This window comes from Triturus cristatus, chromosome 8 (genome assembly GCF_964204655.1).
Source record: "Triturus cristatus chromosome 8, aTriCri1.1, whole genome shotgun sequence".
Lineage (NCBI taxonomy): Eukaryota > Metazoa > Chordata > Amphibia > Caudata > Salamandridae > Triturus > Triturus cristatus.
Genome location: NC_140591.1, coordinates 45,097,044 through 45,122,300, shown reverse-complemented (window position 1 = coordinate 45,122,300; position 25,257 = coordinate 45,097,044). Strand labels below are relative to the sequence as shown.

General features: G+C 44.0%; 1 protein-coding gene across 1 annotated transcript in view; it reads right to left on the bottom strand.

Annotated features, from left to right (window-relative positions):
- Positions 1 to 25,257, bottom strand: part of LOC146799978 (uncharacterized) — a 241,017-nt gene that overhangs the window by 154,738 nt on the left and 61,022 nt on the right. The window contains exon 2 of the mRNA XM_085623697.1: positions 20,675 to 22,882. Within this exon, the coding sequence (XP_085479823.1) occupies positions 20,675 to 21,906 (1,232 nt within the window). The 5' untranslated portion in view covers positions 21,907 to 22,882. The remainder of the gene's footprint in view (positions 1 to 20,674; positions 22,883 to 25,257) is intronic.

Here is a 25,257-nt window from a genome sequence, read left to right as displayed (position 1 = left end):
ACTTTGCAAAAAGGGGTCCGTTTTCACTGTGAGAATGTGGTGTGTCCACGCTGCGTTTTGTGCCGTTTCCTGTTGCGGGCACTAGGCCTACCCACATAAGTGAGGTACCATTTTTATCGGGAGACTTCGGGTAACACAGAATTGTAGAGCAACTGTTATTACCTTTTGACGCATTTCTGCCTTTCAAATGAAAGACAATGGGAAAAAAGTCATTTTGAAAAATGACCTATAATTCTCATGCGAGTATGGGTACTCACAATTTTGGAAATCTGCAAATATCTATAGTTTCTAAACTCTATATTTTTTTCCTATTTCAGAAATACACAGGTGTCTTTCATACCGATTTTTCAATGTATATATTTTCCTAAATGAATTGCTATATACCCGGTACATAATAAAAAACCATTGCAAGACGCTGCTCAGTTATTGGCTCAGGGTTCGTCGGGTTTTTGGTGAACCTACAAGTCCTATATATATCCCCACAACCAGAAAGGTCCAGCGGATGTAACAGTATATTGCTTTCAAACAGCTCTCATAATTTGAAGTTACAGGTGAAAACGTTGGCACAAATGGCTGTTTTTTTCAACTAAATTTCAACTTTTCCTATATTCAACTGTTAGTTTCTATAAAGAAACCTTGAGGGATCTACATAAATGACCCCTTGCTGAATTCAGAATTTTGTCTACTTATCAAAAATGTATAGCTTTCCAGGATCCATTATTGCTTTCATACGCATTTCTACCATTAACTGGAAGAAGGTTGAAAGCACAAAAAATAGCAAAAATAGGCAATGTCCCAGAAAAATGCCAAAACGGTGTAAAAAATGTGGTTTTCTGACAAAAGTCTGCTTGTCCCTGAAAGCTGGGAAGATGGTGATTTCAGCACCACAACCCGTTTTTTGATACTATTTGCAGGGAAAAAAACCAGACGCTTTTATCTGTAGCCCTTTTTTCAGAATTTTCCCCAAAAATCAACTTTACCTGTATTTTGGCTAATTTCTGAGTCCCCTCCAGGGGGATCCACAAACCATGGGTACCTTTAGAATCCCCATGGTGTTGGAAAAAACGGATGCATATTTGGCGTGGATACCTTATGTGGTCAAAAAGTTGCAGGGGCCTAAGCGCGAACTACCCCAAATAGCCCCAAAAAAAGGCTTAGCACGGGGCTGGGAGGCCTAGCAGCGAAGATGTTAAGGGCTTGCTGGGTGAACCCCAAAACATTCACTTCCATTTTGTGAGTTGCAGGTTACCTGTGCCCCAGCAAAGTCCAGGAGGTGGTAAGGAGGCAGACTAGTGCTGTCTCATTCCTAAAATTGAAAAAGCAATTTAAATTATTTTCTTTTTTATTTAACTGTCTCTGCTTGTGGTTGTTACAGTTTAAAAATTGTAGTTTTAACCTGCCCGTGATTGCATAATTTATCACTGTTTTGTGTTTAAACTTGTGGTTTTTACTGCGCCGTGACGGTCTACATTTAACCTGTTGAATTGTGGGATTTGCAGTCCAAAAATATGCAGTTTTTCCCTCTCATTCCCTGTGACTACCAGCTTTTCCCTCCAAATTTCTCCCTTGCTCTGTGCAAAGACCTGTATGTTAAGCAGTGCACCCCAGCTTCCATTTTGTGTTAGCAAGTGAGTGAAACCAGCCCCTTCCTCCCCCCAGCAACAAGGATATTCTACATCAGAGGGTGCTCTGAGACAGCAGTAATGCGCTGTGAGCTGTTGAAGCTGTGTTTTAAAGGGGTTGTGCACTTTGTTTTTTGGCTAGGAGAGTGAGTAAAGTTTTATACAAACAGTATCATTAGAGGACAGAGTTTGTTAGGCCCTTACCTGCAGAAGTCCAAAGTGTGGATTGAGCCTGTCTGTCTCCTAGGAGATTCTGAATAGAAGAGCAGCTTCCAACTACCAGGCCAGCAAATCTTGCCTGAGGTCGCTGGGACCTTATATAGTCTGCTATTGGTTGTTCCATGTGTGCACTGATTGATGGTTGTATCTGGTGTTTCTAATGGATTAGGGTTAGTGTTGTCATTGAATGGTTATTTGAGGGGTCTGATTGGTTTCTGGGTGTGGGTTAGGTTTAGACTTTTTATTGGAAGTAGGGACTAGGGTTTCCTGTGTCATTGGTTGCTAGGACTAGGGTTGGGACTACAGCTAGGGCTAGGGCATTTATTGGATATAGATATTAGGGTTTATGTACCTGATTGAGTGCTTTTACTAGGGCTAAGATTGGCTGTGAGGTACTGGTCTCGTATCGGTTCTAGAGTTTAGGGCAAGTGTTGTCATTGGTTAGGGCTAGGGTTCCCATTGGCTGAAGGGGTCACCTGACTACTAAGGCTATAGAAGACCAAGGCTCAGGGCGTCTCAGCCTGGGCGGAGAGGACAAGGGCAGGGGCCTGTTTGAGCCTGTTCAAGACTGGTCGAGACCAGGGCCAGAAATGCTGCCCATTTTCCCATTTAGTAATACCTACCCTACACCAACCACAAACAGAGTAACACACCCACACCAAACGTACACCACACACTTACCACAAACCAACCCTATGCAGCATACACGGCAAAACCACACAAACCACATCCATCCAAACTACCACGCATTTCTACCATCACCTACGAACAGTACACAACTCTATCCTATACCACTAACCAAAGCACTCTTCACAAACACAACCAAAATCCATACCATACTTAACTACAGCCCATCCAGACACACACTCCCCACTCTAATTACTCCTAACAGACCCCCTTTTATCATTAACACTCCCATACTCAGCCTTCTGTCATTTGTCCAACCAACAGCCTCCTCTTCTTTCTACAACACTAACAACACTTACATGCTACAGCACCACACATTTTAACTCTTGTAGCAAACCGGTCTAAAACAAACAGTCTTAAATCTACTTCATCACTTCCAACATACACTCTACTCACACACACATCACCACCCCTTTACCTTACAAATTCCACCCGCAAACAATACTATACAAACAAATCCATCTCATAAAACAAAACATCAGCACCTCTTTTCACTACTCCTCAAAAACAAAACATATCACACACATAAGCACAACAAAATCTCTCAAGCACAACACCTCATAATTCTTACATTCGCAAAATACAATCATACACCCACCTTTCAAACTACACAAAGGAACAAACCACAATGCCAAGCTTTCTCTCTTCCACCACACCAACACATACAGCAACACAGCAACACTCTTCTAACCGCCTCTCATCCATTGGACAATTTAGAAGCTTACTACATGACCCACATGCTGCATCATCATAGTCTCATACACCTTCCGCCCTAAACATATACAAACAATATAAGCAACGTGCCACACATCACAACTTTGCTTCTCCGTGTCTACTGCACAACATGGTTACACCACAAAAACAACACAGCACAACAACTCACTCTCAAACACCGTCTCCACTACTTATGCACGCAGACCCATCAAAATGCCTCCTTAGTCTGCTGGACGAGGAACACATTACAGAACAGCTACACGATTGCTATCCTAATACAGATAATACCAGCACTAAAACACACCTGCTACTAACCCACACTATACTCATCACTCTTCTACAAAACTAATTCTCACTGTCACCAAAGCACATTTTATAAAATGTCTACTAATAAATGCTTGATCACTCTCTAAAATCAAACATCACATCTACGACCTTCTCACCGATGCAAAACCGGACATACTATTTGTAGGAGAGTAGGGTCTGCTATCCTATGGTCACCCCAAATTTTTGCTTTTGCTTCACTGGTTTTATGACTTAGTGTGGCTGTGGGCCTGCTAATCAGACCCACGGCCCTGCTGTTCTCTCCCTAAATTAATGCCAATGCACACTAGGTGCATTACCAATTGGAACTGGTGCACCTTATTGGCCCCTGTAACAGTGTACCCCAGGTACCCAGGGCATAGGTGTATCCAAGGCCTACCCAGGGCTGCAGCATGTATTATGCCACCCCTGGCCTAGCCTCACTATTTGGCACAACTGGCTGATCACTCAGCTGGGGTAAGTTGGTGTAATCACCTCTTACTTAGATATAGTATACCTATATCTAACATATATGGACACATGGTAACCTATAAGTCACTCCTATGGCAGGCCTTAACAATCCTGGAGGCAGAGTGCTTGGTTTCATGTGAGATGGTGCTCTGGCATGAGCTGAGCCTGTCTGCAGCTTTCGGAACAACGTCCTTTAGCTGTTTCATGATATTGCCATACCATATACTCTTAAGTGCATTATGGACCTCGCGGTCAAATGCTAACTCTGGTTTGGCTTTATAAAAACATGTCGAGTAAGGCGTCATACGAATTGGAATACTACCCCCTCACCAGTTCTGGCGACGGGGATAGCATTCCACCCTTCTAGAGGGACACGACATGTACCTAACCTGAAACCCGGGTAAAGTTAGACAGAGCCTCAGCATCACAAAATGGATGCTGCCACCACAGACACAAGTCTGCCCTCCTGCTGCTGGGAGTCCTTCCAGCTTGGGAGGTTTGGACAAAGGGTTTCCTGCCAGGGGAGGTGCTAGCACCACCCCAGACAGGATTTTGTGCAGTGGGTTAGGGAGGGCTGAATAGATTGAGACATGCCTGGGGCACACAAGGTGTCCCTGTGCATATGCCAGTTCAAACCGGAGCTGGGGCTCTCCAGCCCCAGTCCTGGGGTGAAACTGGACAAAGGAAAGGGGGTGTAACCACCCCCCTTCCTGGTCCCACCCAGAGGAGGGACCTAGCAGGTAATCCGGCCCCTAGATTTGGAATAAGAGTAGGAGCTGAGTCCCAAGACTTAAGATCATCCTGAAACTCGACTTTAATAAGAAGAACTACTGGACTTTGATGTTCTGCTGCACAGAAGACTGAAGAGAATCTCCCTTGTGGCCAAGGAGTGACCACCCTGTGAACACAGGCACCATCCAGCAACTCCACGACTGCTTTGCCGCCGCCTCCCGCCAGAGCCCGAGCCCAGAGCCTGACAAGACCCAGACTCCCAGACATCTCAGAGCCCGATCCACAGTCCCTGCAAAGAGGAGACCCGTGGAGGCACCGAGAGAAGTGGGACCGGCCATTTTGGAATGTCCACGACAAGCTGACTGCGCAGCACCTGAGGCATCCTCAACTCTGTGCTTTGGGCCCTGAGAAGCCCCAACACCGAGCAGCATTTGCACCAAAGACCAGCCCTCCAGCATCCACGAGATCTGCGTGGGGCCCTTTTGCTTCTTGCCACTCGACGCGTCATCCCGTTTACTGGCCCGTTGGCTAGTGGCCATCTTGGCGATGAAAACTACAACTAACACTGCTGGTCTGGTTGCTCCAGACTGGCCCTTGCTCCTGTGAAAAGGAGCAGCCCCTCTGACCTTGCTGGCCAGAGCACCAAGCTTTCCTCGACCCCTGCGAGGCTTGCATTAGCCATGGCCTGTTTGCTCCGATCAAGAAGCCGACACCGCCATCAGCTAGAGCCTTCGTGGGACAGCTCGTGAGTGACTCCTGGACAACGTCGACCTCTTCACTTCCACGTGGCTGCAGAGACAAGCTTCCTTTCTTCACCTGTTGGCACCCGACATCGCCTGGTTCCTTCCTGGTTCCACGCCGGTCACTGGCTAGTGACTTTGAACATTGTCCCCTCTGCTTACAGGTCTTCTACTCTTCAGATCCACCCATGGATCCACCGGAACTCTTCTTGCCTGGCCGCCTGCAGCATCTTCATCCTCAGGCTCCATAGACCTGCACGACGAAACCCGACGCACTTTGACCCCTATGCACCCGCTTCCTGTGGGTGAGGTAACGCTGGCACGCTGGTGCTCTTGGGTAGAGAAACATCTCTAGTGTCTAGGTTTCAAGTTGTTAGGTCCTGGTCCATCCGGAAGGCTCCTTTTCCTTTAACTTTGTGACTTTTACGCACCCATTGAAATCAATAGGTGCACGCGTGTAAACTTTAACACTGCACACGCATCCTGTGGGCCTCCTGGTCACTAACTACGGTTAGCTCCTTGTCGACCCAGCGATTCCCACGGCCCTAGGCCTTCTTTCCTTTCTATTTGTGGTTCTTATAGCACTATTTTAGTATATGGTTTAGCTGGCCACCTGGCCCATCCATAACTGTGCAACTTTTGTATATTTTAACACTGCCTTGTTTTAACGAATGTGCTTCTGTGCTCATAAAGAGTATAGGGGATACTTTTAGTAAATAAATACATATATATTTTGAATATATATCTGTGTGGTGTCCTTTCATTTGGTATTCAAGGGGGTTACATATGGTAAAACAGCTGGCTTTACATGCCCTCAAGAGTTTAGCCTGAAGACTGCACTGTCCACGCTACCACTAGGATAGCTGGTCTATCAAGGTTGACTTCAACCACCACCATAAGGGTTGTTTGGCATGGTACAAGGTGATCACTAGAATTAGTGAGCAGCATATACCATGCCAACTTCTCACATTGGTGAGCAGCGGTTGGGATTTGAGCTTGCTGTGTTTTACCAATTGTAATCTTTTGAAAATATCATTTGAAAGATCATACAGGTACCTTTAGGTACATATAAAACAAGACTAGTATACATAAGTTCTACTGAACTTAGTTGTTGTAGAGCAAAGGGAGTAGCACACCCTGACTACAACTAACTAGAGAAGGTCCAGTAGGAAAACACCAGTGTAGGTAGATTGCAACACATCCACCTCACTAAGAGAATGGCTGGAGCAGCAGGAGCCACTGGGCTCCCAGCTGTTGAGAGTGACCCTCAAAAGGCACAATCCAAATATTCTATGTTAAACTATCAGGAGTTAAGACAACTGTGTAACACCAGAGGTCTTAAGCAGGGTCAAACCCCTACTATAGCCCAACTCCTAGAGCTATTAGATTACTCTGATACTCTAAGTGCCCCAGACTCAGTCCCTACAGGGTCTGGAGATGGAGGTCACCCATCTGAAGATGATAATACTAATGCCCCTATCACTCCAGAGGGAGATGATGTAGATGAGGAGGAGGTAGATTCAGAGGATGAGAGAAATAGCCAGGTGCCAGTCAGGAGACTTAGCCAGGCTAACTTAAGCTTACATGGGACTGGAAATGGGATACCTCCCTACAGACCCCCAAGCAGGCTTAACCAGAGACATAGGGATAGACGATCCAGTTCAAGTGGATCTGACCATTCCACTGGTTCTAAAGGCCCCAGTGCCCCTGCTCAGAGGAGGATGACTTCCCCTCAGAGGAGAGAGCATGAAGCCAAGATGAGAGAGGCTGAACTTAGGATTCAAAGGCAAGAACTAGAAGTTGCCTTAGCTAAGGAGAAACTTGCTAGAGCAAGACAGTCTAGAGAGAGTGGATTAGATTCCACTGGTGGCAGCAATATCCCTAAGGATAAAAACAGGCCCTATGACAATAGAAACCTGAGTAAGATTGTGCCCCCCTACAAAGCTGGGGATGACATCCACAAATGGATAACTGCCCTTGAGAGGGCCTGCAGAGTACAGCAGGTCCCTCAGGAGCAGTGGGCAGCAATCTTGTGGCTCTCCTTTGAAGGTAGAGGCAGAGACAAGCTCCTCACAGTTAGTGATGAGGATGCTAGAAACTACCTGGTCCTGAAGAGTGTTCTAATTGATGGGTTAGGCTTAACCACTGAACAGTACAGGTTAATGTTCAGAGACACCCAAAAGACACAGACTCAGGACTGGTCTGAATTTGTTGAGTGTGCCACTAAGGCTCTGGAGGGCTGGTTGCTGGGAAGTAAGGTTGCAGATTACACAGGGTTGTATAATCTAATTATGAGAGAGCAAATCTTAAATAATTGTCAGAACCAGCAGTTGCATCAACACCTGATTGACTCAGATCTGACCTCTCCCCAAGAATTGGGAAAGAAGGCAGACAAATGGGTTAGAACCAGGGTTAAGCAAAATAACCAGAACCAGGGTGGTGACCAGAAGAAGGCAGACCAAAAGGGTGGGGAACAGAAACCCAAAGACCAGAAGTCTTCACCACGCCCCCAACAGAAAAATGAGGGTGGGTCCCAAACTTCCAAGAAGAAGAAGAAAGAAGGTCAGAAAAAGCCATGGTGTAATGTCTGTAAAAGCACCTCTCACTGGACCAGTGATTGTAAGAAAACTGGAGCCCCATCACTGCAGCCCCTAAGGCACCTGCACCCCCTAGTACAGTTGGCAGTGTTGGTCCTCAGGCTAAGGGAGTAGTGGGGTTAACCTTGGGTACTGAAGGAGATTCTGACCTAGTCAGAACTCCTACACAGGCTGTTCTGATTTGTGAGATGTATATGGATTTGTCCACTACTGTGAGTCCTAGTAATCTAGGCAAGTACAGACAGACACTTTTGATTAAAAATAAAGTGGCTCAAGCATACAGGGACACTTGTGCCAGTGACACCATGGTGACACCTGGCTTTGTGGACCCTGGACAGATAATACTAGGTGATAACTACCTAGTGACCAACGCCAGAAATGTCTCTACTACACATAGTGTGGCAATTGTTAATTTCTCCTGAGGGGTAACTGGCCTCAAAAAGGTTGTGGTAAGTGCAGACCTCCCAGTTGAATGTCTGTTGGGCAATGACCTAGAATCCTCTCTATGGTCAGAAGTGGAGCACAGGACTCATGCAGAGATGTTAGGGATTTCATCACATGTCCTTGCTGTGACCAGGTCACAGGCCAAAAAATGCCTCATTGAACCTCAGGTCTTGGAGCCTGGAACAATGGACCAAGTACCTACCAAGAAGAAGAACAGAAGGGTCAAGGCTGTGCCTTCCCTCCTGCCTGAAAGTGAAGATCAGTCTTCCCAGGAAACTGATTTTGAGAACCCTGAAGGAACTGTCCCTGAAGAGCTTGAACCTGACCAGGTTGAGTTTCTGGGGGCAGGGGCACCTTCTAGGGCTGATTTAAGGCAGGCTCAGTTAGACTGTTCTTCCCTTGAACCCCTCAGACAGCAGGCTGCTGGGAATGCTCAAGGTACCCATAAAGTATATTGGGATGATGGACTCCTTTATTCAGAGGCTAGAGACCCAAAACCTGGTGCCACCAGGAGGTTGGTTATACCTCTGCAATTTAGGGGCTTCCTTCTTACCTTGGCCCATGATATTCCTTTAGCAGGACACTTAGGCCAGAACAAGACTTGGGACAGGCTTGTCCCTCACTTTCACTGGCCTCACATGAATGAAGATACCAAGGAGTTTTGTCGCTCCTGTGTATCCTGCCAAGCCAGTGGCAAATCAGGTGGCACAACAAAGGCCCCCCTAATACCACTACCTGTGGTGGGGGTTCCCTTTGAAAGAGTGGGGATTGATATTGTGGGTCCCATGGATCCCCCCACTGCATCTGGGCACAGATTTATACTGGTGGTACTGGATCATGACACCAGGTATCCAGAGGCAATTCCCCTTAGGACCACAACAGCTCCTGTTGAGGCCAGGGCCTTACTTGGAGTTTTCTCCAGAGTGGGGTTTCCTAAGGAGGTAGTATCTGACAGAGGTGCCAACTTCATGTCAGGATACTTGACAGCTATGTGGAAGGAATGTGGTGTCAACTGATTACCTGAACAGCTCAGGCGAAGATGGGACATCCTTCTACCCTGCCTTCTGTTTGCTTACAGAGAGGTCCCACAAAAAGGAGTTGGCTACAGCCCCTTTGAATTGTTATTTGGGCACCCTGTAAGAGGACCCCTATGTCTGGTGAGGGAAGGATGGGAGTTACCTCTCAAAAAGCCTAAGCAAGATATAGTGGACTATGTACTTGGTCTCCGCTCCCGGATGGCTGAGTACATGGAGAAGGCATCTAAAAACCTGGAGGCAAGACAAGAATTACAGAAAGCTTGGCATGACCAAAAGGCTGTTTTGACTGAGTACGAGCCAGGACAGAAGGTATGGGTGTTGGAGCCAGTGGCCCCAGCAGCACTCCAAGACAAATGGTCTGGACCACATACAATTGTTGAAAAGAAGGGAGAGGTTACCTACTTGGTAGACCTAGGAACTCCCAGGAGCCCCCACAGGGTGCTCCATGTCAACAGACTCAAGGCATATGTTGACAGGGCAGACATGGCCTTGCTCATGGATACAGATGAGGGGCAGGAGGAAGAGAGTGACCCTCTCCCAGACCTGTTGTCTCAGAACCCTGAAGATGGCTCAGTTGATGGTGTGGCCTTAGGTGGCAGCCTCACTGAACATCAGCAAAATGACTGCAGACAAGTTTTACAGTCATATAGACATATGTTCTCCTTGACACCCAGTCAGACTAACTGGTGTACCCATGTGGTGGACACTGGTGACAGTCTTCCTGTGAAAAGCAAGATTTACAGGCAACCTGACCATGTCAGGGACTGTATAAAGACTGAGGTGCAGAAAATGCTGGAGTTAGGTGTCATTGAGCCTTCAGAGAGCCCCTGGGCTAGCCCAGTGGTTCTGGTCCCCAAACCTCACACCCAAGATGGAAAGAGAGAGATGAGGTTCTGTGTGGATTACAGAGGACTCAATGCTGTCACCAGGACAGATGCACACCCAATTCCAAGGGCAGATGAGCTCATAGATAGACAGGCTTCTGCCAAGTTTTTGAGCACATTTGATTTGACAGCTGGTTATTGGCAAATCAGGTTAGCTGAGGAGTCTAAGGCCAAAACAGCATTCTCAACCCCAGGAGGTCATTACCAATTTGTGATGATGCCCTTTGGTCTGAAGAATGCACCTGCCACTTTTCAAAGGTTGGTGAACCAAGTCCTCACTGGGTTGGATGACTTCTGTGCAGCATATCTAGATGATATTGCTGTCTTTAGCTCCACCTGGGAGGATCACCTGATCCACCTGACAAAAGTACTAGAGGCCTTGCAAAAGGCAGGCCTCACTATCAAGGCTACTAAATGCCAGATAGGGCAGAGTAAAGTTGTATACTTGGGCCACCTTGTAGGTGGAGGCCAAGTTCAACCACTGGAGAGTAAGATCCAGACCATCAAGGACTGGTCCCCTCCAACTACCCAGACTCAGGTCAGAGCTTTCTTGGGCCTGACTGGGTACTACAGGAAGTTTGTTAAGAACTATGGGTCCATAGTGACTCCTCTTAATGATCTGACATCCAAGAAGATGCCCAAAAAGGTTCAGTGGACAGTAAACTGTCAAAAGGCATTTGATGACCTGAAGAAGGCCATGTGCTCTGCACCTATCCTGAAGAGTCCTGACTACTCCAAAGAGTTTATTGTCCAAACAGATGTTTCTGAGTTGGGGGTGGGAGCTGTGCTTTCACAACTTAATGTAGATGGTCAAGACCAGCCCATTGCTTTTATTAGTAGAAGGCTGACCCCTAGAGAGAAATGTTGGTCAGCTATTGAGAGGGAGGCCTTTGCTGTGGTCTGGGCCCTGAAGAAGTTGAGACCATACTTATTTGGAACTCACTTCAAGATTCAGACCGACCATAAGCCCCTCTTATGGCTAAATCAGATGAAGGGTGAAAACCCCAAACTACTCACGTAGTCCATTTCCCTACAGGGGATGGACTTAACAGTGGAGCACCGCCCAGGGACTGGCCATGGTAATGTAGATGGTCTCTCCCAGTACTTCCACTTAGAACATGAAGACACAACTGGTCAAGGTTAGTCTAATGTCCCTGCGTTTGGGGGGGGGGGGGTTGTGTAGGAGTGTACGGTCTGCTATCCTATGGTCACCCCAAATTTTTGCTTTTGCTTCACTGGTTTTATGACTTAGTGTGGCTGTGGGCCTGCTAATCAGACCCACAGCCCTGCTGTTCTCTCCCTAAATTAATGCCAATGCACACTAGGTGCATTACCAATTGGAACTGGTGCACCTTATTGGCCCCTGTAACAGTGTACCCCAGGTACCCAGGGCATAGGTGTATCCAAGGCCTACCCGGGGCTGCAGCATGTATTATGCCACCCCTGGCCTAGCCTCACTATTTGGCACAACTGGCTGATCACTCAGCTGGGGTAAGTTGATGTAATCACCTCTTACTTAGAGATAGTATACCTATATCTAACATATATGGACACATGGTAACCTATAAGTCACTCCTATGGCAGGCCTTAACAATCCTGGAGGCAGAGTGCTTGGTTTCATGTGAGATGGTGCTCTGGCATGAGCTGAGCCTGTCTGCAGCTTTCGGTTCGGAACAACGTCCTTTAGCTGTTTCATGATATTGCCATACCATATACTCTTAAGTGCATTATGGACCTCGCGGTCAAATGCTAACTCTGGTTTGGCTTTATCAAAACATGTCGAGTAAGGTGTCATACGAATTGGAATACTACCCCCTCGCCAGTTCTGGCGACGGGGGTAGCATTCCACCCTTCTAGAGGGACACGACATGTACCTAACCTGAAACCCGGGTAAAGGTAGACAGAGCCTCAGCATCACAAAATGGATGCTGCCACCACAGGCACAAGTCTGCCCTCCTGCTGCTGGGAGTCCTTCCAGCTTGGGAGGTTTGGACAAAGGGTTTCCTGCCAGGGGAGGTGCTAGCACCACCCCAGACAGGATTTTGTGTAGTGGGTTAGGGAGGGCTGAATAGATTGAGACATGCCTGGGGCACACAAGATGTCCCTGTGCATATGACAGTTCAAACCGGAGCTGGGGCTCTCCAGCCCCAGTCCTGGCGCGAAACTGGACAAAGGAAAGGGGGTGTAACCACCCCCCTTCCTGGTCCCACCCAGAGGAGGGACCTAGCAGGTAATCCGGCCCCTAGATTTGGAATAAGAGTAGGAGCTGTGTCCCAAGACTTCAGATCATCCTGAAACTCAACTTTAATAAGAAGAACTACTGGACTTCGACGTTCTGCTGCACAGAAGACTGAAAAGAATCTCCCTTGTGGCCAAGGAGTGACCACCCTGTGAACACAGGCACCATCCAGCAACTCCACGACTGCTTTGCCGCCGCCTCCCGCCGGAGCCCAGAGCCTGACAAGACCCAGACTCCCAGACATCTCAGAGCCCGATCCATAGTCCCTGCAAAGAGGAGACCCGTGGAGGCACCGAGAGAAGTGGGACCGGCAATCTTGGAACGTCCACGACAAGCTGACTGCGCAGCACCTGAGGCATCCTCAACTCTGTGCTTTGGGCCCTGAGAAGCCCCAACACCGAGCAGCATTTGCACCAAAGACCAGCCCTCCAGCATCCACGAGATCTGCGTGGGGCGCTTTTGCTTTTTGCCACTCGACGCGTCATCCCGGTTACTGGCCCGTTGGCTAGTGGCCATCTTGGCGACGAAAACTACAACTAACACTGCTGGTCTGGTTGCTCTAGACTGGCCCTTGCTCCTGTGAAAAGGAGCAGCCCCTCTGACCTTGCCAGCCAGAGCACCAAGCTTTCCTCGACCCCTGCGTGGCTTGCATTAGCCAAGGCCTGTTTGCTCCGATCAAGAAGCCGACACCGCCATCAGCTAGAGCCTTCGTGGGACAGCTCGTGAGTGACTCCTGGACGTCGTCGAACTCTTCACTTCCACGTGGCTGCAGAGACAAGCTTCCTTTCTTCACCTGTTGGCACCCGACATCGCCTGGTTCCTTCCTGGTTCCACGCCGGTCACTGGCTAGTGACTTTGAACATTGTCCCCTCTGCTTACAGGTCTACTCTTCAGATCCACCCTTGGATCCACCGGAACTCTTCTTGCCTGGCCGCCTGCAGCATCTTCATCCTCAGGCTCCATAGACCTGCACGACGAAACCCGACGCACTTTGACCCCTATGCACCCGCTTCCTGTGGGTGAGGTAACGCTGGCACTCCGGTGCTCTTGGGTAGAGAAACATCTCTAGTGTCTATGTTTCAAGTTGTTAGGTCCTGGTCCATCCGGAAGACTCCTTTTCCTTTAACTTTGTGACTTTTACACACCCATTGAAATCAATAGGTGCACGCGTGTAAACTTTAACACTACGGTTAGCTCCTTGTCGACCCAACGATTCCCAAGGCCCTAGGCCTTCTTTCCTTTCTATTTGTGGTTCTTATACCACTATTTTAGTATATGGTTTAGCTGGCCATCTGGCCCATCCATAACTGTGCAACTTTTGTATATTTTAACACTGCCTTGTTTTAACGAATGTGCTTCTGTGCTCACAAAGAGTATAGGGGATACATTTAGTAAATAAATACATATATATTTTGAATATATATCTGTGTGGTGTCCTTTCATTTGGTATTCAAGGGGGTTACATATGGTAAAACAGCTGGCTTTACATGCCCTCAAGAGTTTAGCCTGCAGACTGCACTGTCCACGCTACCACTAGGATAGCTGGTCTATCAAGGTTGACTTCAACCACCACCATAAGGGTTGTTTGGCATGGCACAAGGTGATCACTAGAATTAGTGAGCAGCATATACCAGGCCCACTTCTCACACTATTCATAACTGAATCGTGGTTGGGCGATGATATGGCTCCAGTCCTGCATGAAGCCATTTCTCTAGGCAATCAAACGATCACCCAAAATTGTATAGCCAAAAAGGGAGGTGGTCTAGCTGTTGTGTTCAGGCAAACATTACATATTGTTGCAGGGATTCTGCACATACAGAACTATGCACAAGAAAACAGGACTTCGGTGAATAGGGATTGTACCTACCTACCACCTCAGCACCCAAAATCCCAAGACCGACTAGCTATAGTGTCTCATTAGCTCCCCGAAACCTACCAAAGGGACCTAATGAATAGACAACCTAGAACACAACACTCCCGACCTCTCAGGATCGCGGCAGCAATGCACACATTTTCGCACACTCACTCATTCATTCTAGTCCACAATAAGAATCTCAGAGTCACTGTATAGTTTAAAATGTTTATTTTAACTAACGTGCTCTATAATGCAGTATACGAGCCAGCACCAGCAGCAAAATGCATAAACCTAATACAGTAAGCATTGTTGCAATACCATAGAATACAGAAGGGGAAATCATTATATATGGACAGTGGAAAAAGGACTATAAGGCCTAAACCACCCGCCCCTTGGTAAGAAGGAGTTTATTATATAAACAAAGATCTCGGAGTGTTTCCTGCAGACCCCCTACCTCAAAGCCTAGATGTGAGATTTACATCATCGGATCATCGCAGCTCTGCATCGAGGAAAGGTTTCCCTCTGGCTGTGTTGAATAACATGCAACGTGATAATATGCAAGCATGAGCTCACCAGCTGCACTGTGTAGCACGTTTTGTCTAGGTAATAGGGACTGACGAGAACAGAATAACAAGGGGCATGTTTTTCGACCTTGTACTTAGTGCACAGACTAAACTCCTGGAAAGGCAGAGAACGCAGAAAACAGTCTGATCTCTTGTAGGCTCAAAGCGCGTCTTGCACAACAAGCTGTGAAGTAACGTGTGCAAACAAAGCAATATGGCTGCATTGCTCAAGCTGAGTTAGCAATGTCGAGAACAACCATAAGGGCCACATAACAATTTCACTAAAGTTGACGACATCTCCATAAAGAATTGTGAGGCTCTTCTCACAAGATGCAATCCTACACTGTCTTCCTCCTGTAACTTCCTGCTCCTTTACAGACGCACTTCTAGACACGGTTTCAAACCCAATAACAATACACTCCAACCTATGCGTTCTGGGAGACCTCAACATTTGGTTTGACACACCCAATATGACCCATCCAAAAACGATAATCAATGGCCTAGATGCAATGACCCTACATCGCTTTACATATCCTAGATGTCATTTTTGCTAATACCAAACTAGTTACCTTTCAAACTATAACTCTGGTCACATGGTCAGACCACCATTTGCTAGCTTTCCAACATAAAACACCACCAAGCGACTCACCTAAAACCACCTTACGTGCATCCACCTATTTACCGTGGAACAAACTCAATTCGGAACACTTAGAAACACAACTAACATCCAGTACAGATCTAGAAACAATACATTCTGTGAGTGGCTACAGGAAGCTTTTGATATCCTGATACCACTCAAAACCACAAAACAGAACAAAAGAAAACAAGCACTTTGGTGAAATACAGAGATAAAATACATAAAACTACAAATTAGAAAGCTACAACGTACCTGACTCAAAACAAAAAACAAACAAGACAAACTTCATCTACAGAAAATTAACAGATTATACAAGTCAGCTATCAAAAAAGTAAAGAAAAGGTACTATTCAGACAGAATTCAAAATGCTAAATGTGCAAATAAAGAATTCTATAAAATACTCAATGGATTTCGTAAACCAAATTGTAGAAGGAACTCATCCCATTACTCAAGAATTCACAGACAAACTGGCAAATCATTACACGGACAAAGCAGACACGTTGGACTTCTACTTAAAACAGAGACAAAGCACCAGCACTAACCCTTTTACAAAACAACAATCCAAGAATACGCTAACTCAGCCTCTCCGTTCCTTCCAACACATTTCACACAATGAATTTATGGACCTGGTCAAACAAGCAGGCCTGCTGGCAGCCCTTCTGACCCGTGTCCACCACAAACTTTCAAGACAATTCCTCTAACAACCTCTGCTGCCAATCCAGTAAGAAGAATAATCAACGATTCCTTAACTACCGGAATATTTCCAGAAGAACTAAAAAAGTCATACATCGTCCTTTACTGAAGAAAACAAACTTGGACCGCTGAACCCTGACAACTACAGACTCATTACAAATGGACCTTTCCTAGGCAAACTGATAGAAAGAGCAGCGTTCGCCCAGATGTCACAATTCATTGAAGACAATACCATACTTTCAGACTTCCAAATGGGATTCCATCCAGGAAGAGGCACAGACTCTGCCCTCCTTGCCATCTGGGATGACCTGAAGAACACAGCTGACCGCAAGCGGGTTGCTGCGCTACTCCTCTTGGACCTCTCGGCTGCCTTTGACACGGTTGACCATGACACTCTGGTACAAAACCCAGGCATAGAGGGGGCTGCTTTAGACTGGATCATTTCCTACCTTCAAAACAGAACTAATGTCATCCATACCCCACCTTTCTTGTCCAAACTGTACTCCACAAAAGATGCAGTCCCTCAAGGCTCTATCATCTTGCCCATGCTTTTCAACATCTACATGAAGTCATTACCGGTACTGATCAATCAATTTCACCTCACGTGCTATAACTATGACACACAAATACTCCTTCAACTGGAATGCCCCAAAGACATTGGAAACTCGCCAATTTTCAGTTGTCTCAGAGCCTTGGATCAATAGATGATCTGGAGCCATCTCAATTTCAATGCTTCCAAAACAGAAATACTTGCGTGTGACGGTTGGAAACATTATGACCCGCTTGCCGCCTGGCCTGATAAACTGGGATCACCGCCTAAAGTATCGAAGGAAGTAAGAAACCTCGGAATGACCATGGACTCCAAGCTGTCGACGAATGCCCAAGTGAACAAACTTGCTAGATCAAGTTTGTTACTATAAAAACTCTGCGACGAATCTTCCCCCATTTGGGATTTCCATACAAGGTCCAAGCTACCATCTCCCTTGTTCTGTTCAAACTCGATTACGCCAATAGCCTCTACCACGGATCACCTTTAATGACTATGAAAAGACTACAACGGATTCAGAACTCGTCTGCCAGACTACTCTTACATATCAAACCACAGGACCAAATCTCCTCTGCCTTGAAAGCACTGCATTGGTTACCGATTGCCAGAAGATCCACATTCAAGCTGCTTTGTATCACCCACAAAGTGATACATGGAACGGGACCGCTCTTCATCAGGAATAAAATCACAAAACACATTCATGATAGGAACCTCCGCTCTGAAGTGGCACCTTGCCTCAAAATCAAAAGATACAAGAAAAAAAAAACATGGGTGGCACATCTTTCTCTGTTCAAGCAGCCAAAATATGTAACTCTTTACCCCCCAACATAAGATCCACCGACAACCACCTTATCTTCAGAAAACTACTCAGGAATTGGCTCTTCCCCACATAAGCATCATACGCAAACGGAAATATACAGCATAATCCTCTGTAAGCATTTATTTGTGCTATAGATATGTACCTATACATGTGTATTGCTTTGTATATACATGTCGAATAATTATGTTTAAAAAAAATTGAATAAATAAATACATTTTAAGTACAACACTTGAAGACCAGAATTTATTGAATGCATCCTTAATCTACTTATTCTTAATTCCTTTATGCATCTATATACCTTCCATGTACTTGGATCTATGTATTTATTACTTTCCTTCAAAAAATTGTTTAAAAAAAAATTGCACTACCATATTTCTCACCCTATACCTCTATCAATATCTTTAATCTACATATACTTACTTCCTTTATGCATCTATAAACTTTCCATGTACTTATGGATCTATATATTTATTACTTTCTTCTAATTCAGCATATCCAATGCACTACCCTATTCTCACCCTATACCTCTCTCAATATATCTTCTACCTCAACTCTGACTTATCTCAAACCTCTTTCTACTACTCTTTACAATGCCCTACCCTACTCCTTACCCTATACCTCTATCAATATATCCTATACATCCACTCTCATTCATCTCAAACCCCATACCACTTATGACCCCCAAAATAGCCCTTTCTAGACTCTCCCCTACTCTACCCCTCCTTGCACTATCTGACACCTTTTTTACTATACCGATCCCCCAAAACAAGCCTTTCTAAACTCTTCCCTCTGACTCTTCCCCTCCACATCCCTTTTTACTCATCCCAAGCCTCCCACTACTGCTATGACATCCCAAAGACATCTCTAAATCATTCACTCTTCTATCCCTCCACTATCTTTTTCGATCAAAATAACAGACTAACCTGTCCGCTTATCAAATTTCATATTTCACTATACTAATTCACCACTAATCCTTTATGGGTTCCGAGTAGCGTGGTACTCGCTGAAAATAGCGCTTAAACACCTCATTTGGGGTAGCAAGCACTATATAAATGCAAACCTTTTTCCCTCTTCTATCCCTCCGTTATCCTTCTCAATCCACTAATTCACCACTAATCCTTTATGGGTGCCGGAGTAGCGTGCTACGCACCGAAAAAGCGCTTCAACACCCCATTAGGGATGAGGATGTAGCCTTATGACTAGAGCGGTCTACCTCGAAGCTGGGGAATCAGGTTCGTATCTCAGCAACGACGCTTAACATCCTGTGATTCTGGGCCAATCACAATCTGCCCCTGCCTAACAAAAAATGAATGTGTCCTCATGTAACGAAACTGGTGTTCATGTAAAGCGCTCGGGTCTAGTTTGCGGTATATAAAACTAAAAAAAAAAAAAAAACCTCAAAAAAACCAAACAAGCGCCATATAAATGCAAACCTTTTTTTCCCTCTTCTATCCCTCCGCTATCCTTCTCAATCCAAATAACTGACTAATATCCACCACTCAAATTACTTTCATATTTCACTTTACTAATTCACCACTAATCCTTTATAGGTTCTGGAGTAGCGTGCTACTCGTCAACAAAAAAAAGCGCTTCAATACCCCATCAGGGGTAACAAGTGCTATATAAATGCAAACCTTTTTCCCTCTTCTATTCCTCCGCTATCCTTCTGAATCCAAATAACTGACTAACCTATCCACCACTCAAATTACTTTCATATTTCACTATACTAATTCAACACTAATCCTTCTTGGGTTCCAGAACAGCGTACTACTCGCCGAAAAAGCGTTTTGACGCCTCGTCAGGGTTAGTAAGCGCTATAGAAATGCAATTACAATACAATTTATTCTGAATGTATTCCTGATTTCTCTTCTGGTACTGGATGTGTTCTATCACAGTTTTGAAATGTACATTGTATGGCCACATGAAATTATGAAATCAGCACTTACTCTCATCTCCCCACACTGTACATTATTCTGAACATTTGGATCACTGCCGTTGTCATTACCTCTCTGGACAAAGGATGGTTTACTGTAGCCATGCAAGATTCCTTAATGCCCAAGTCTTTGTCATTTATTATTTTTCAACTGAATTCTTGTTAAAATGCAAAATATTTACTGGATTTCCTCATTTCCTTGTTCTTGACTTTCTGATGCAACGAGAGAGGACTTTTTTTTACTTGAATTTCTTACCACGTTCAGAACATGCATGTGGTTTCACACTAGTGTGAGTTCTCTTGTGTATTATTAGTGATATCTCTGTAGTTAATATTTTGCTGCATTCAAAGTATTTACACAATTTCAGTCTATGATGACTGTCATATGATGACCCTTTGTAGTTAAAGACTTTTGCACTTAGGGCCTGCGTATGAGCTGGTTGTAATTTTCTGACCCATGTGTTAACCCGTGTTTACTCATAGGTTGAAATTACGAGTTTGAAGGTATTTAACACATCTGATATTTATTGGATGCGTTAAATAGCTCAACCTTTGTTAAATTTTGGCAGGTCAAACCTGCCAAAAGTTAACAGGGGAAAATATATGGTGTTTACAGTATCATGTGGATTTAGGTGCGTTAAAGACCAAAACATGCATATTATTCCCCTTAAACTTGTAATAGGTCTTACTTATGCCACCTGATAAATACATCACATATGTACCACATGGTATCAGTATCTATCAGGGGCAACAAATAATGACTCAACTCGTAATCAGTCCCTTAGTATAATAATATGATTTCTTTCCTTAATCTCTTCTCAAGTGGGGCGATAGATGATCCTTTTCCTTGAAACCGTTGTCACATTAAGTAAATATACATGGTTTCATTGTTGTAAATTATGTCAATTGTAATTGGTCCTACACATGTAGTAAAGATGCATGGCTTCTCAGATGTGTCAACAGATTACCTTTTTGACTGAAAGCTTTATAACATATAGAACATTTATATGGTTTCTCTCCACTGTGAATCCTCTCATGTATCATCAGGTGTTTCTTTCTAATGAAAGCCTTCTCACATTGAGAACATTTATATGGTTTCTCACCAGTGTGAATTCTATGGTGTGTGGATAGGTCATCTTTTCTGCTAAAATGTTTTTGACATTCAGAACATTTATATGGTTTCTCACCGGTGTGAATTCTTTGATGTATTATTAGCTTGCCATTCGTGATAAAACACTTGTCGCACTCAGAACATTTATGTGGTTTCTCGCCAGTGTGTGTTCTCTGATGTGTTATCAGATGTGCTTTTTGACGAAAAACCTTATTACATTCTGAACATCTATATAGTTTTTCCCCAGTGTGAATTCTCTCATGTAATGATAATTCAACCTTTTGCTTGAAAGTCTTGTCACATTCAGTGCATTTATAGGGTTTTTCACCAGTGTGATCCTTCTGATGTCGCATTAGTTGAGGTTTGTTTCTGAAACCCTTCTCACACTCTGAACATTTGTAAGGAGTCTCACCGCTGTGAGACATGTGATGCAGCCTTAAACTTCCTTTTCTACTGAAAGCCTTCTCACATTCAGAACATTTATAAGGTTTCTCCCCAGTGTGGAATTTCTGATGAACTGAAAGACTACTCTTCCGCCTGAAAGCCTTGTCACATTCAGAACATTTATATGGTTTCTCCCCTGTGTGGATTTTCTGATGTTTTCTCAGATTTGCATTTTGACTGAAAGTCTTATTACATTCTGAACATCTATATGGTTTTTCCACAGTGTGAATTCTCTCCTGTGATGATAAATTACTCTTTTCCTTGAAAGTCTTGTCACATTCAGAACATTTATATGGTTTCTCCGTAGTGTGATTTCTGTGATGTAGTACTAGCTCACCCTTTTGATTGAAAGCCTTATTGTATTCAGAACATTCACATGGTTTCTTACGAGTATGAGTTTGTTGATCTATCTTCAGCTGTGCCTTTGTAATGAATGTCTGGTCACACTGAGTGCATTTATATGGTCTTGGTTCAGTGTGGCCTGAATTTTGTACAATGAGAGAACCATTTGTGAAAAAACCTTTACATTTGAGACAGTGAAATGTTTTTTCTTCATTATGATTTTGCTTGACTGCCATCAAACGGCTTTCTCTAACAGACGGCTTGGTAAACATTGTAGATTTATTTTGTCTTAGTAGGCTGAGATCTCCTTGATGTTTTCCAAATGGCTATTTATGTAGAAATCTCTGTCACATTTAGAGCATTTGTGCGCCTCTTCCATAATGCACACATTATGTTTAAATATTTAATTCCTTGTAATAAAATCCTAAAGACACTGGGTAAATGCGTGTAGCTTCTCCTGTGTCTGTCCAGGTTAGTACTTTCAAGTTAGGTAAAAATAGAGGCAGTAGTAGTGGACCCAAATGGGAAAATTACTGCACCTCGTACAGAGACTTAAGTAGATCAAATTGTCAGTGAGAATGACGTACAATAGAATTGTATATATGCAGAGGTGCTTACGCAGTCCTTGCACCCTACTACCAGAGGTGGCCCCTATACATTAGAAACCTACCAGGATGGTTCAATTGAATGAATACTGTGTTCTCATTAATGAATACCCATTACAGATGTGATCACAATAACTATCCTTGAGGATGCCGAGGTCGCAGTTCTATAAATGTTGACTTTCAAGTTAGGTGCAGTTTACTTACAAATATAGATGAAAAATAACCTCTCTACATTCTAAATTCTTAGCAATAGTATTAGAACTGCAAAGTTGTTTTCCTGGAAAGATGTATTACATGCTATACATTTGTGTGGCCTTTCTCCTTTGTGGGTCCATTAATGGATTAGAGTTCCCTGGAATGTTACGTTGTAGACATACTCATGAAATACTCCTTACTCCTTTGTTGTGACGTACTATGTCACTTCCATGATATTCATTGGTGTCTGCTACCAATTTTGCACAGAAAAAGGCTGTTTGCGCAAGGAGTGCACATGGCTAACAATTGTATTGAGATTCTTTAGTGGAAAAAAATCTCCAAAAACTGTTTTGTACATTTCAGGGGGCCAGAGTCTCAAAAGTTGTATTGCAGTTCCTGGTGTCCACGATATTCCTCTGACTTTTGCTTTTTTCTGGATTTCTTTCACCTACGGGACAAAAAAATATGTATTATGCATTATGTATTATGCATTAGCATTTTATGAAACAAAAAATACAAATATCAGCATTAAAAAATCCATTTGTTTTCTTTCATGGATATGAAGTAACAAAAGCCAGGAATGCTTCTGTAAGTTATAGTCGCAGTGCATTAGCATAGAACTAGTATAAACATAATCTGGTGACCACGGTATTTTTTTCATTTATGAACCAAAACATTTGCAACTTTGTGATGAGTTCCAAAGCACATTGTTAGTCATCCACTAACAATGTTCACAACACAAGTTATAATGGACACTGAGATATCTGTAATCCAATGACCAGACACACAGCAGGAAACATAGCTAAAATTGACTGCTGCCAAAATGGATTAAAAGAAAGACCTGGATGTCTAATCCAATAATTGCGGCATGAATTGACAAAGACATTATCATTAAATGGTGATATCCACAGCATGTGTTTGGATTAATAAGAAAGCTAAGAAATTAATTTATTCCAGTTATTTGAGGAGCACAGCAATATCAACTACAGTTTTCTAGTGCTAAAGAAGAGAAAGCTGCAGCCAGAGGTTAAGGTTTTGTTGAAGAAATTGCCAAGTTTTTAGAAGCTTTGTACAAACAAGCTTATCAGGCATTGATCAGAGATATAAAGGAAGATAATTCCACAGTTTGGCAACAGTGACTGAAAGGCACTCACACTTTTCTGGGATTTGCAATTGAAAGGCTGAAGAGGAACGAAGAGTTCAGGTTAGAAAGTAAGAATACAACAACTCCTTGATAAATGTTTCCATGTATATTTTTGTGACAGAACGAAGGTCCCAAAAACACAGTATAAAACTCACACAATGATACATGTGATCTAAATTGCTGAGCATGGATATGCCAAAAACAAAGATACCTACTAATCCATTCATCGGAGCATTAACATAGAAACTAAGGGCCTGATCTAGTGTTTGGCAGTCGAACTACCATCCGCCAAACTTAGAGATCACTGCTGGCCACACAGCTACAATCAAGGTACTAAAAGTTTGGAGGACAGCCGCTGTTGGTTCGGATTTTCATTCACCAAAATTTACTTACGTTTTCATTTTGCAAAAAGTGGGAATATGTAATTGAAAACAAAAAACTATTCAGGGAGTTTTTTCTCTCCTCGGTGTGGGTGTCATGTGTGTTTTTTTGTCCTTTCACAGCCAGGTTATACTGCCAGGTAACAGAGACAAAAACACATCACATTGTTTACCCTAAATAAAATGGGTGGTGCTATCCCCTTCGTTAGACGGCCCCTTCTCTGTTGTGCTGCCTGAGGGTGCTTTCCGTCAACAGACACACTGGGGCTTTGTTCACAGAAATTTGTCAATTCTCCTGACTCTATTTAGGGTGAGAAGACCGTTGGTTTGGGGAAAAGCATTCTCTGTCAATTTTGTGGCTAAATACCTTTCTTCACCAAACTCCAAATCGGTCCATAAGGTGCCTGTGATGAGATGCGCACAGAAGGGAATTACACAGAAACCAAGATATCTGTAATGTAATCACTGTCAATGGCAATTACTCCTAACCTGAAGATCTTATGACTCAGTAGCACAAAAACTGAATTCAAATTGTATTTATTAATGGTTATATGAATGCTATAACTATGCTTTTATGGTTTCAACTGAAATAAAGTATTTGAATACATGCTATAACATAAAGCCGTAAACAGATTAGCACAAATTCAAGTCTAACATAAACAAATCCAGCAACAATGTACAAATAAAACAAAATAAGCATAGCCTTAGTAGTTGCCTCTACAGAAGCTTTCATCATATACTGCAACCCTCTGTGGGATCCAAAATTGTATTCCTTCCTTCGTGTTGGTGAAATATGATTAGTATTTTTGAAGGTGTTCCACTATACACTCTAAAATGAAATGCTGCTCATGATACAACTAGTAGGGACTCACTTCCCTTCAATTCCTCTAAATCCCAACAACGTCATTAAAAGGAGCTGAACCATGTACTGAGCATGTGCAAAAATCTCTCAACACATATAAGGCCATAAGCTGCAAGGGAGTGCCTCCGGTGTGCCATAGGCAAGCCCGTCTGTACTTGTATGCCCCTAATCACCGCCTGAAATACTGCCTCTTTCCTATAAGGTATGCTCGCTTTTCTTACTTACCTTTGAGCAACTACATTCATTGGCAAGCGCTGTCTCTGTCCACGCTCATTCTCAGATGACTGGGTCCCATTTACTTTTCCCGCCATCTGCTCAGCAACATATTTTCACAAAATATAACACCAACACACTATCCACATGCCTGAAAATTGTAATATCATAATAACCAATAGATCACATGGGAGGCATGGTCGACATTACCCACCGCTCTGACA